Below are 14,818 nucleotides of genomic sequence, written 5' to 3' on the forward strand. Positions count from 1 at the left end.
AAAGATGGTTCCATTAACTTAAGTGGATTGTCTTGGTGTCTACTGGGCGACACTCAGGTGTATATTGGTGGCCACATGAAGCTCTCTTGAAAGGTTTGGACCTCCCATTTTTTGTTTTTTTTTTTTTTTTAAATGTACGCACATTTGATAGAAAGAAAAAACTACATCCTGCGCTTTGGATTGTACTCATTGCCTCGTCCACCTGGCTTGCCTCCACACGCGGTTGCCTCCTCCTCCCCCCCCCCCAAAGATGGGCCACACACCTGGAGACAGGCACCAAACTAGGCTGCTGGCTTGCCTGGAGACGCCGCAGTGGTCCCCTGCGCCCTTTTAAGAGGATGATGTGTCTCCCCATCCTCGCGGCTCTCACGCAGAGGCTCTCGTGGCGGCAAACGCCCCCCCCCCTTTCTTTCTCAAGTTTGAATGGGGGAATCAGAGGTACAGTGCGGACACAGGCCAGCACAGCCATCGCCCGGCCGGGGGAAAAGACCACTCCCACGGCAATCATCATCCGCTGACCAGAGAGGAGGTTGGTTTGGTGGGGTTGCCGCGTCTGGGCGGGGGTGAGAGAGAGCAAGAAGAAAAGAGCAGAGAGAGAGAGAGAGAAAAAAAGGACCCGAAGCTCTGTCGAACCGGCGATAAGGCACATGGGAAGAGAATTACTGAGGCGGCATTTTTGGATTCTTAGCAAATGGGAAAGCACAAGAAAGTTCAACGTACCCCCAGTGTCCTTGGTGATCGGAGGGACCCCGCTGCAGCCCCCCCTACCACCTCCAAGCCATCGCGCTTGTGATCGCACCGGCTGCCTGCTGCTCGCGTTTGTAACGCCTGCTGGTTGCTGAGTGCTGACACTAGAGGTGCAATGCATCGTCGCGAGTGGAGAAGCAACACTGCGTAAGTAGCCCACCAGTAAATGTGTCCGTGCAGAAGCGGTGTCGATTGCTGTGTCGATGTGTGCTGTGCCTGTTGAGTGGCCTGCTCCATTGTCTTCTCAAGCACGTTCTTTTTTTTTTCAGGGTGAATCTGTCTAAGTTGCGATTGGTGAGCAGGAGGGCGAAAAAGGAAAGAGAGTACCGTGGAGTGGACATAAACTGCTGTTTGATTTGAATTGAATTGAAATTGCAGTTTGGGACTGCTGAATATCAGGAGATTGGTTGTCTGTGTGTGTGGGGGAGGGGGGTTGTTTCTACGCTTGTATATTGGGTGGCCAGCGTCAGGCTGTTCAAGACAGCAGCTGCCTGGGTCCCTCCAAGGATTAGGTATTTGTCTTGGCAGCCGAGCCTGCCATGCGGGATAGGCGTAACACCAAGCAGAGGAGAGTGCAGATGTTGTGTGTGTGCTGTGTGTGTGTGTGAGAGAGAGACAGAGACAAACAGGGGAGAGAGTGAGGAGGAGGAGGTGGGGGCAATAGATTGGAAACAAAAGAGGCTTTCCTCTTTTCTTTCTTTTTCATCTTAACACTTTGAAATGTTGAGCAGTGCAGCAGAAATCTTCCAAGTCCCCCTCTCTCTCTCTCTCTCACACACACACACACATGCCCCACTTGCATTTGACCTGCAAGAAAAATAATACATCCTTATTTTAGCCTCAAAATACTGCTGTCACATGTAAAACCAACCAGAGCTCCACAGTGCAACATCCTGCTCTCCTCTCATCACTGCTCATCACAGCTGTAAAGATACAGATACAGAGATTACCTGAACAGCAAAAAATGACTTTTTTTTGTTTTCTCTGTGAAGCTTTTGGATTCTCACATTTCCCTTTCAGCAAGAACGTTTTGTTTTGAATGCAATTACCCGGCTGTGGCTCACATCGTAATGAGGTCATATTGGCTTGTGATTTGCCGTGGGAGAGGAACCAGAACCAATTCCACTTGTGCATAAATGCAGCTTAATACAATTATATATTTAAAGCCAGCAGGATTGTAAAACAAGTGCGAACAGCCCACCTGTCTGTCAGAGCAGCGCTCTGCTGTTTCAGTTTTCGAAACTGCTTCATTTACACAGCTGCTGCCAGCTTGTCACGATTTTATCAGATCTGACCAAGGTCATGATTGCAAAATAGACTGATGCTCAAAAACCTGAATGCACAATGTGTTTACTGTAAATGCATCTTAGCTGGCGTATTCAACACCCCAGTGAAAAGAATACCTCCTTTCAGTATAATGGGGCTCCATTAAGGCCACATTTCTCCTCATTACATCAGCAAATGGGCCCACAGTGGATTGCTCTAAAAATACCATGATGCGCTTTTCACCTTCATTCTGTCTTAAAAGACAGATGTACAGTACGCCTGGTATTGAATACAGTGGGTGCATTATTGTTACCTGATATGATTACAGGAAAGGTTCAAAGCATCCGTCCATTATCAACCAAGATTCCAGGCTGCAGTATGTGATTCATAATCCAATCTAAATTGTTTGGGGGTTTTTTTTGTCTAGAAATAATGGACATTCAAAGAAGATGAACCTGCACCAGCTCCTCCCTAAACCACACAGGTCTGAAATCCAATTATTTCCTCACCCACACACACATTTATATGCATATACATACAGCTGTAGACGACCAGTGTGGAGCTCACTGGTAGTTCTATATGATTTTCACTGGTCATTTGATTCCTTAGCAGCCGTGATAACACACACAGTGAGTCATTCACAGTGTGTCTCATTACTTTTTACAGCAAGAAGACAGCCGCTATAAATACACATCAATCTAGTCGTATCCATGTTTTAATGAAAACATCTGCCGTAAAAAATAAAGCTGAATTAAACATAAAAAAATGCTGTATTTCAAATAGCACCGCTTTTATTGCGTTATTATTATTGAATTACTCTAAGGCTCATTCGAGCCAAGTCAAGAGAAGTCAATTTTGTACACAGTGGTGAATGAAGTATTCAGATGCTTTACTTAAGTAAATGTAGCAATGCCTCTATATAAAAATTCTCCATTAAGAGTTGAAGTCCAGTGTGTAACATTTAGGAGGAGCTATTTGCAGAAATGGAATATAATATTCACATTTGAGGGTATTTTTTTATATAATAAGAATAACAATCTTTATGTTCTCATTATCCTAGAGTGAGCCATTTTTATCTACAGACGCCGCGGCCACTCTCAGTGGACGCTGTCATGTTGAACCGCCATGTTTCTACAGTAACCCAGAACGGACAAAACAAAAACTAGGTCCATTCACGTTTTTCGCACATTTGGCCAACGTAGTTTCTCCCTTTGTGCTTGGATGGTAAAGCTATAGAGTTGCAATCTGCAACCGTACCACTAGAGACTACTAAATCCGACACACTGGTCCTTTAATTCAAGGTACATAAGTATTGTCGCTAAAATGTATTTAAAGTATCAAAAGTGCTCATTATGAGGAAAATGGCCTCCATGAGTGTTTATAATATTATATATTTTGTTATTAAATTACTGTTACTGATGCATTCATGTGTACAACTACTACTACTTTGTAATTGATACTGGTAAAAAAAAAATGCTGATAGTTGATGTTAAGTTGGTCTTTGTATGCAAAATCTTACTGTACAATGTAATCAGTAATTAAAGATATGAAACAGTGCAGTAAAAGTGCAATATTTCAAACCCAGAAATGTAGTGGAGTAGAAGTATAAAGTAGCATAAAATAGTAAAACTTTTGTTATTTAGGAACAACTACCCAATGTTTATATTTAAGTAAATGCACTTAGTTACATTCGCCCACTGTTTATATAACCCAGAATCAGATGGCTTTACAATCTGAACACGACACATGGTTCATTTAGGAGAAACTGTGAGACAAGAAGGGAGATGGAGTTCACACAATACATGGACAGTGTCTTATTGATCATAACGTTAAGGATGAACTTGTGTGTCAATAACATGACTTTCTATTCCCTTTCAGACAGGCTGCAGCACACGCGGACCCGACGACTCTGACCAGATTGAACAAAGATGTAAATCGTCCAAGTCCAAACTACAATAACACTGCCAAGCTCTCTTCAAACAACTGGACCTTCAACAAGACCCTCTCCAACCTCATCAGGCAGGCTCATCACTCTCCACATTATCTCTAATCACTCAACTAAACAAAGAGTCTTTCATAACCAGTGTGTATTTCCTCTTGTTTTTTTTACAGGAAGAATATTCTGAGATTTCTTGATCCGGAGAGAGACATCTCTATTCTCAAGGGCACAGTCAAGCGGGGAGATATCATCCACTATGTTTTTGATCGCCACAGTACCACAAACATCTCAGAAAATCTCTACCGTCTTTTGCCAACTGCATCCCCCATGAAGAATCAACATCACAGGCGCTGTGCCATTGTGGGAAACTCTGGGATCCTGCTGAACAGCAGCTGTGGACCCGAGATTGACTCTCACGACTTTGTTATCAGGTATTTATTTTTTTCCACAGAAATGGCACAAGTGATTTCCGTGCTGGAAGTCTTCCCCTCGAAATAAATCATAAAACATGCAAGTTAAAGTGGGTCGTAATTGAAATGGATTAGCACATTAGTTTCAGTTTTAGGTTTATCTCACTTTACTGAGAGTATAATTCATTCACTTTCTCAAGTTCTTACTTTTAATTCAGGTTTAGAGTCTGTGCTCACACAGCTGGAAATATATTAATTGCACTTTTGAAAAAGCTGTCAGAGCTTTTTAATGATTTAAAGTTGGAAACCAACTGCCAGACTGAGAGCAATTAAATGCATGATTATACATTTAATTGACATTTTAAAAAAAAGCTTTTGCATCCAACAGAAACATATTGTGCTTGTCAGGGAAACACCGATGCTCTCAGGGGTCCTGCTCTCATTTACCGGAGAATTCTGTTTGTGAAGCCATCAGCCCGCTCTGTTTTGTGTTTGGGTTTAAGCAAAGGAGTCGCTGAGTGGGTTATTTATCACTATTCATACTTGTCACTGGAGGAAAATAAATCTGTCTCCAGTTATATTATTAAGATGCAAAAAAAAATAACATTTTGGTTGGGATTCTGTGTGCAGCTAGGAACAATCTAACAAAACAGACTAAATGTTGAGGTATCTACTGTGAGAAACGTCCTCTCATAAATCAATGACTTTAATGTTGTTGTAGAAATGGAGCAGGAAGTAGCTGTAGCTGTGGTAGCACCTCATTGAGCTCATTGATCGATAGCTGAATGGGCCTCAATGTCCCTTTTTTTTATTCTGAAATTGATTCTGTTGTCTGCGCGTCTTGTCTTTTTAAGTGGTGCGATGTTATGCTGATGAGGCAGAGGTCATGATTTCTATACTCCGGCTGCATGATAATAACGTCGGGGCACGGCGGTAATGGTTTGGCTGAAGGCAGACGACATGGAATGTGGCATTTTGAGAAGCTGAGGAATTTGCTCTGGCATTCACGTATCAGATAGGGAGATAATGTCTCGGCTAAATATAGATCGCCTGGTTTCCACCGAGTATGTTGACAGTGTCTGGGGTGGTAGTTGTGGACGATTTCAGCTCAGTGTTATATTAGTATAATGGCAAATTTGGCACACAAGCAATTTATTGGAACTTTAAAAAATTAGAGCTAGTAGATGGTGCACATTTGTCACATTTTCTGTTTGGTTGCTGTCAATATACTATGACACCTAATGTACTTGCTTTAGGAAACAGGTTCAAATATTACATGCATTCAGCTGTAAAAACAACACAACATGCATCTTCAAATTTAGTGAATCCGAATTTTTCAGATAAACCGAAGGATTAAGCTTTCTTTCGCTTATTACACTAAACAAACCGTAGAAAAACACATTTGGAAAGTTACATGGTGTGTGTGTGTTAATTAGAGAATCTAAAGTTATTAAAAACAAGCACACTGCGTGTGTGTTTCACTGAGATCCTTCACCATGAAGATAATTACCAGCTTTTGTGTTTTCTGGTATTTATTTAAAGGCTGAGGCTAACATCAATTAACAAAATGCCATCCTCTGCTTTTCTGCTGAATTTCACTTGTATTTCTGCTCTATTTCACTTCTGGTTAAAAAAAAAAAAGAAGATGATTCTGCAGAGAATGTGGTTTGACTAGCTTGAGGATATAGACAGATGGGTGATAAATTTAAGAAAAAAACAAAATAAATGTGTCTAAAAGTAAAGTACTGGGCCACCCTGAGCTGCCAGTGCTGCTTCAGTGCTCTTTGGTATATAGTCCAGTTATTGGTACAACTCAATTTAACAAAACATAGTTACTTTTTTTTAGGTATATGTCTGTAGTTAAAGACTTACCACTATAATGCTGGTGCAGATCATCATTCAGGCTCACTTTAAGGACTTTCAACTAAATTCTCACCTCTCATGTCTTGTATGGAAGCATTTGCATAATTTTTTTTCCACTGATTTATGCAGGTTTTCCGCTTTCATTTGTCTCCCATCTGAACATGTCATAGGTTTAACTAAACAAATACAGGAACAGGCTCTGCTCGCTGTCTTTATGTTTCTTGAAACCTTTCAGGAGAAAAAAATGAAAGTGAAAGTCAGCCAAGCACTCACTTTTTTTTTTCTTAAAACTTTAAATCAAACTATTAACTGCAGTCCACTGCATGCAGAGACATTTTGGATTCTGCCTTACTCAGCTTGTGTGTGCCAATAAAAAGGAAAATGTGAGAAATGCTATCCATCACTAAATCTAAAAAGGGAAAGGAAAACTTGTTGTTAACTATATGATGGATCTGTCCCCTCCAAAAACCTTTGTTAAACTGGTTTCAAGCCGTGTTGGTTTAATGTTTATAATCCCACATTTGAAACTGAACACCCTGTGCACGTTTTGTCCTAAGGTGTAACCTGGCACCAGTGGAGGAATACTATCGCGACGTGGGATGGCGGACCAACTTGGTGACCATGAACCCTTCAGTGGTGCAGCGGGCCTTCCAGGACTTGGTCAACGAAGAGTGGAGGGATCGCTTCTTGCAGCGGCTCCAAAGCCTCAGCGGCAGCGTGCTGTGGATCCCAGCCTTCATGGCCAAGGGGGGAGAGGAACGCGTGGAGTGGGCCCTTCGTCTCATCCTGCTGCACACCGTGGACGTACGCACCGCCTTCCCCTCGCTGCGCCTTCTCCACGCTGTCAGAGGGTAAGATGCAGCTCAGGCTCGCAGCTGCTGCTCCTGGTGCGCTGCGTCTCATAAGAACACCTGTGAGCAGCATAATCAAGGGGTTGGCAAACTCTAATCTGCAGCCCAGGTGGCTATTTTTAAACAGAGCATTAAAGCTGATCACCAGGGGCAGTCAGTGTGAGAACACCACTCTGATCTCAATTCACTCAGGGTGCACCTCGACACCTCGACACGTCTCACCAAATCTGTTTTGATTAAGCGTGAAATTTGTCTCTGGGTGTTTTCTGTCTATTTTATCCGTCTATTTTATGTTTGAACAAGTAGTAAACAAATGTTTTGGGAAATCTGCTTCTTGGCTTTGTTGCAGAGAGTTAGATGAGAACATTGATCCTACTCTCTGTTTGTGTATTAAGTAAGAAGCGGGAGCCAGGAGGTGATTAGCTTAGCACAAAGGCTGGAATCAAAAGCTAGCCCGGCTCTGTTCGGAGTTGAAAAATATGCCAAGCAACACCTCTAAAGCTCACTAATGATCACATTGTATCTTTGTTTAATCTGCACACAAGCAGAAATGTGTGACACCGGACGATCTGTCTGGGGATCTCTGAATGCAAGGTTATTGTATGTATGGTGGCGAGAATGGCCTCTAATAAACACACGCCTCTTATTTCAAGGCCTTACCTGAAATACCTGAAACAATGCTTCCCCCCCATTCTCCTCTGTAATTGAACAAACTGGATATATAGCAAATACATTTGTAATATCACTTTGAGAGAGCTTTTAAAAACATTGAAACACTATGGTATGACAGTGTTTTTAAGAAGGTCACCACTCTAAGGACTTTGGACTGGTTCTGAAATGCAGTTTTTTTTTTTAGAAACTCAGTAATTCTTTCCAACCAGTTTTGGCAACAAAAGCTTTGAGAATGTCCTTAATCTCTTCTAAGCGAAGAATTTAGAGACTGACTTGTGCGTTTTGCAGAAAATGTAACAAGACCCAGAGTCTACAACCATGCTTGCAGCTTTGTGAGGCATAATCCAACATCAGCATGCTAAAATGCTTATAATGACTATATACCATCCTGACATTTAGCAGATACATTCACCATTTTTATTTTAGAGTATTGACATTCTAACATTTGCAAATTAGTACTAAGTACAGCCAGTCTAATCCTGCTGCTGTTGGACCAAAGTGGTGGACTGACCAACCGACAGACCGACTGATATTTCCTTCCCGTTTCCTTGAAGCCAGCGTGACTAAAAACAACAATTTGTGCTTCTACGGGGACTTACATGCTTGGACTATTTCTATTAAGAGCCGGGTGCAGTGACTTCCCGGCAAGTCTTGTCATCACGGTGAGGTTGCCAGGCGACCAGCAGAGACGCTGCGTGTAAGTGTTGAGTGGATGGATGAACTGTTGTTTATGGTAGTGCTCCTCTTATCTCACTCTAAAAGCAAATAAGCGCATGAATTGAAAATGCTTTCCAAGGAAAACATTCATTCATGAAGTGATAAATTTTCCGTGTGACTTAAATTAAGTATTGCTTATCTGTTCGCTCCAAATTGTGTTATTTAGACACTGTTGTTGACAAGCTGGGGCAGTGGCACAGGAATAGAACAGATAATAAGAAAGGCTGTTAAGCTTTGGTATAACAGTTTATTTTTTGACTTAATCCTTATTGCTCGTGTTGATTTATTTTAGAGCTGGTCAAGAATCTTTTTTGCAAATCTGTCAAGTACAGCCTCCACTGCCTTCAGGCTTTTATAAAATCCTCTGAATTTTAATTTTTTTTTTCTGTCCTTGCCTCTCTCTCTCTCTCATCACAACCAGTATCTGTTCTGGATCTTTCCTGCATTGTTAGAAGCCACTGGTCAGGGACCAAATTATGCCATTTTGTATGCCCCAACTAACACTTGGTATTGCAAAGGAGTAGAAGTGAGCCATGTAGTTAACAGTCTATAAGATCTGTGTTTTACAAGAGAAGAATTAACCTGATACTTTCTTGAAGATGAAACACATATGCCTTTTTTCTTTTTATAGTGGTGTCTGATAAATGATCCCCCTGAAATTGTCCTTTTCTCAGTAAGTCTGAGCCTTAAATCCCCATCAGGTGCAGTAGAGGACAAAGTATGTGCTCATATTCACTCTAACCAAATGCCACATCAGACCATTTCACTGATAATTAGACCACCTTCTCTGCTTGTTAAAATGCTTATCATCTGCCGTAGTGTTTGGTTGGACTCCTGCCCGCCGTTTGCCCTTCACGGCACACGAACTGCTTTAAATAGTACAACCTCTGCATCTCAACACGACCTTCCACACTAACCACAGAGTGCACAGCCGGAGGAGGCGGTGCTGGCCCAGAGGCTGGAGAAATGGGCTACTGACTGGAAAGGAAAATGAAGTTGGGACAAGTGAACGTCAGTCCTCCTGCCCTTGAAGCTGCTCCTGTGGGCAGCGTGTGGTATCTCACTGTCATAGGAGCTCCTGGGTCACCTAAAACAGAAGAAAGCAGTGTGTGCTGTGTAGTTTTGTTCTAAGTCTGCTGCAATAAAAGTAAAATTTTATCTAACATTCAGCCTTCAAGAGTTTCAGATTTCAGTCTTAAGTGGCATCTACATCTACAAAAACTAAACATGTTTATTTTACAGTGATATAAAACAGATATAAGCAGCAGAACCAGAGAATATTTCGTGTTATTGCTTCAATAAATGACCTAAACAATGAATTTTTCTAGCAAAATAGAATCAAATAGTTGCTTCAACATGAGTTAAAGAACAAGATTTTGGACTATTCGACTAAATGACTTGTTACAAGGGAGTTATCTTGTAGTTCATCCACTAAGCAAATAGAAGAAGTAAAGGAAATGTTACTTATTGATTATCTGTGAGCAGACAGCTCTTGAAGGGGCAATGTGGTGGTCCACGACAGAGTAAGGATTCAGCTCCTCTCTGTGTGCTGCAGCATCAGAGGGGGGGAGAGCTCCAGAGACCTTGAACTTATCCTTCCTTTTGCTGTATTTCTATGATGATGACAAGTTATTGAGTTACTGGATGCAGTTAATCACATACTGTATGTCTTTGTCAACAGGTATTGGCTAACCAACAATGTCCACATCAAGCGTCCAACCACCGGGCTCCTCATGTACACGATGGCCACTCGCTTCTGTGAAGAGATCCACCTTTACGGCTTCTGGCCCTTCTCGCTCGACCCACAGGGCAAACCGGTCAAATACCACTACTACGATACTTTAAAGTATGAGTACACGTCCAGCTCGAGCCCTCACACCATGCCTCTGGAGTTCAGGACCCTGAGCACATTGCACAGACAGGGGGCGCTCCGGCTTCACACTGGGACCTGCGACGTAGAGGGGAGACCACAGAAGGAGCTCCCGAGCAAATTGAATGAAAGCTGAATTTAGAGATCTCCATGGAAACCACTAAGCAGACCCTGTATAAAACGTTTTCTTGTTACCGTACTTTTATGAAACTTGAATTAACTTATTTTCAGTAATTGGAATGAACTTTTTCTATTTTGAGCTATTTCAGTGACTTGTTACACTGGTGTGAACCTTTTAACAAGATTTCTATGGCAACCTCTAAAATAATGAGACCCGTTTTTTGTGTAGCTGGTGTAACCCAACTGTTCACAGAGATCCTATCATGTCCATCTGTCGGCCACTTATTTTCCTCGAACAGACGATTTCAACCTGTCACAGTTAAGTTATGGATTAAGGCTGCAGAACACAAAATTGCCTTTTCTAAATTAATCACAAGATGACATGAATGAATAGTCCTAGTTTATGATATGAGAGGGCTCCATTAATAATGTGTTGTAATTTACCCAGCATGTCAACAGCTTGAAGAGCTGTTGAATTAATGGCTCCTGTGAGTCACTCATTGGGCCACAAGATGGAAGCACTTAATAATCAGGGAGAAGGATGATAAAAGAAAAACTGTTAGTTAACCGTTCTCTTGATGGTGAACCCTTTTGATTAGGATCTTTTAATAGAGTGTATGTGATGTTTCAACTTGTGATAAGACATTTTCTTCTGATAGAGAACATTTTATGCTTTTTTTATAGCTTCTTATGAAGCACCTTAACCGGTGTTCACAGTAAAACAGGTCATCCATAAGCAAAAATCAACCACAACTGCCATGTGATAAAGTTAGGGTACATTGAGAAAGAAGGAGCGGAAGCACGATGAGTCGTATTTGGCTTCTGTGAGGATAAAGAAGGAGTGTACCAGCTGTTCACATAAGAATGTTTACACAGACTCAGCCTATGGTAAACTCACTTTGTAAACTCAAAGAACACCAGCCCTGTTTCTGCACTGGAAATATACGTTTTGAGGTTAGACTGTAGTCGCGTAGTGGTAGTAAAAAAAACGTTGCTTTTTATTTCAATGAATGTATTGGTGATATTCTTACAAATGCTGTAAGAAGTGAGCCCCATAATGTGCTTTAAATTAATTCCTAGTTACAGTTAGCAACAGTTTCAAAGCATTAACACTGAAGCTGATAACTTGAATGCCTTTATTCATTCAAAATAATGTAATAATTATACTTGTATAGTGTATTTGGGTTAGTATTAAACCAGTATAGGTTGATATAGATATTTGTGGATTTGATTGAAGCTGCCAGTATTTTGTGCCTATAATCAATAGATTTGTATAATTGGATCATTCACATGCCCGGAAACAAAACTGTTCAGGGTTTATCCAAGTTATCCTTAAGAAAGATGAAGACTTATGATTGTTTAATAATGTCACTCACTTCTGAAACCCGCATATGAATAAACACTAAATAAAAAAATAAAAAGAAATGTGCAACACAAGTATATTTTATTGGATACTTGTTTTGTCTGGGAAGAACTCCATTCTGTGTTTATTCTAAGGCCAATACCATACTGATTTGTCAAACCACTACACCAGTTTAATGCTAGTTTGGCTTATATTTTTGTATTTCCAAGCTCCACCTTAGTAAAAGTCTTGAATTTTAGCTGTTGAGTTTTAGTTTTTTTTTTCTTCTTCTTTCAGGAGTTGTCTCGAACGCTTAATTAGCCCCTCATGTACTCCCAGTCATGTGATATGTTCAAAAAAGTGTTGTTTTGACAGGATGCGCCTGTTGACTTGCGTGTTGGCCTACGCTGCCAGTTAAGAATAAACATGAAAGTTGTACCAGAGACGTCAGCAGTCTGAAGCAATGAAAGGTTTATTTGTGAGAGCTCGTCTGAGCCTGGCAAAAATAGAAACACTCTGTGACCAACACAATTAAGTTTATTAACCCCGAATCTGGTATTTACCACGGTTTAGAAAACGTTCTACTGACATGTAGTTTCTGCTGTGAAACTGTGGGGATTGTGCTGTATAGTTTTAGCTTACTTTTTACCATGTATACTGTATGTTAACATCTGTTTAATTGCTAAGTTCCAGAAAACAAATGTTAGCTTTTGCATGTTTGTCATGTCTTGATGGAAATAATTTTTTTTGTATTCAAAATATTCACTATGACTCAAGGACGCTTAAATTGTAAAGTTATGACAAAGTGAATGTACTTTACTGTGGAAGAAAATACACAAAAGACCAGAATGAAAATAATAACACTTCGAGCCTCTCGCTTAAAACGATTTAACACTTCAAAGGAAGCAATTTTATTTCAGTAGTGTTTTCAAAGAAATGGAAACTGGGCAAACAGACGCTGGTACACATAACATCTCTGTGTCAAAAACCAAGCAGGGACTTTTTTCAATAAACTTCCAAACAGTTTGTACATTTATATTTTTTTGTTTTTTGTTTAAATGTGGAACTTAGATTAGATTAACTAGCCTTCAAATAGCTACCACAATGACTTTGATTTATTTTACAAGAGGAACTTTCTGCAGTGGATGATTCAGTTCTAATAAAAGTCCAGAATTAGCGTCTTTAAATGAACTAGCTTTTTCCACAATGTCACAACTAAAGATAAAAGACGTTGCCAGAAAGGAAGACGATAACTGTACAAAGGAAACGTTAGCAGAAGCACTGAAATGGATCTGCAGTTGTCCTCGCATACAGTGAAAGACTCCAATTAAACATGACACAATACTGAAATGAACACATAGGATGGAAAACACATGAAATAGTCTGCAGTCTGCTAAAGGACATCATATCAAAAATATGGTTGAAAGTTTGATTCACATATGATTTAATATATGATTCAAAAACCTTATCATTCACACACACTCCTGCATACAGCTTAACAGTGACAATAAATGTACCCAGTCTCCTGCGAATGTCACCAACCAAATACACAATGTTCTTTCTCCTGGAAAGAAAATGTCAGATTTTGAGACTTTGCACTTTCTCTTTTTCTGTTTACTCGGGATGGAGGTCATTTGGAAACAGCTGCACCTGTAGGCCAAGGGGCACTATCAAATAACAGTTTGGATTAAAACTCAAGGTCACCTACAACACCCACGCTCACATTCGCTGCAGAAACCTAATCTCGGTGTACTCTGCATTGTTGTTAGTTTACTGTAATTACATTTAGAGAGCGCAGACAGAGACTAGGAAGGTTTGTAAACTCCTCTGCTATTTCTTTCATATACTTTAAATCTGAATTTTGATGCTTTACTGTGTATTTGGTATATGAATTAAAGGCATAACAAATATAACCAACCAGTTATGGTTTTCATTGTTTTCATTTAATACTGCTCGTGGGCCAAATTATTTGAGGACTTTGTCCGTTGCAGTTAAGACCTCCATTTTAGACTCAGGTATCAAAACATTTCCATCAACAGTCAAAACCAGTGTTGCTTTACTCAAGGAAGAATACACTAGGCATATAGTACTTCAACTGGCAGTTTGTACTGTTTGTTTCTCTGCAAGCTATCACTCTATCTAAAGTAGTAAATTCAAGGAAGCTTAGGCCAATGGCTTAGATTTCTGAAAAATTGCTCAATTGTTGCAAAATGTTTCATCCAATGGATGAGATTGTTGTTGTTTTTTGCCAGAATGTGTGGCACAGAGAAGCAACAATTCAGGAAAGAAAATGTCCCCTTTTCAAGTAAGACATTACAAGAGTCAGTAAACCATTAATGGAAATGATTGTGGGAGACTTCACATAACACGGAACTAGCTGCTCACCTACTATCTCAAACAAGAGATACCACATTTGGGGATCATTTTTAATTGAGTAACTAGACATTATGCGGTTATATAACATTGTTTTGATTTAGAAAATAAGACACTGGGTGCATGTCAAATATGTTAAATACTTTAACTACATCACTGCAATTGTTAAACCTGTTGTTCAGTGGTTACTTGATTTTATGCAATTGTCACATGATTGAACACATCTGATCACAACAGATTAAAACATTCACATTCATAGCAAATGAATGTATTCCATAAACACCTTGCGCATCCTGACGCTATTCTTTGAGCTTTTTATCCAATTTGAAACTTGAAAACTTAAAACTTCAGCTGAGATAGCAGCAAAATAGGAATGTCTAAAACAACAGTAAAAAAATATACGCTTACTTCATACATAAGGACAGAAAGCCTTCAGTATATATGCACAATACAGTGGTTAGTAGATAGAAATATATTTGGTATGAAAGTTTAGTTAAAAATATCAATTACTGTATATCACTAGATTCTTCAAATTGTGCAAATTGTACATTTAAATATTCTCTGCACAATATTTGTTGCATGTTAACGTTTTATGCATTAAACTGACGGTCTTCAGTGGCCACCAACTATTAAAGGTCCAGTGTGTAA

At 40.1% G+C, this 14,818-nt stretch overlaps 1 protein-coding gene across 1 annotated transcript; it reads left to right on the top strand.

The window, feature by feature from the left end:
- Positions 1-2,440: 2,440 nt before the first annotated feature.
- Positions 2,441-13,867, top strand: st8sia2 (ST8 alpha-N-acetyl-neuraminide alpha-2,8-sialyltransferase 2; the record flags this gene model as incomplete). The annotated part of the gene is given in 5 exon segments (XM_035664489.1): positions 2,441-2,497; positions 3,892-4,032; positions 4,126-4,383; positions 6,783-7,076; positions 10,147-13,867. Coding segments are annotated over 5 exon segments (1,075 nt in total), but the record flags the coding sequence as incomplete, so codon positions are not given.
- Between the last annotated feature and the right edge of the window lie 951 nt (positions 13,868-14,818).

This window comes from Morone saxatilis, unplaced genomic scaffold (genome assembly GCF_004916995.1).
Source record: "Morone saxatilis isolate NCDOM2014 unplaced genomic scaffold, NCSU_SB_2.0 Contig2, whole genome shotgun sequence".
Taxonomy (NCBI): domain Eukaryota; kingdom Metazoa; phylum Chordata; class Actinopteri; family Moronidae; genus Morone; species Morone saxatilis.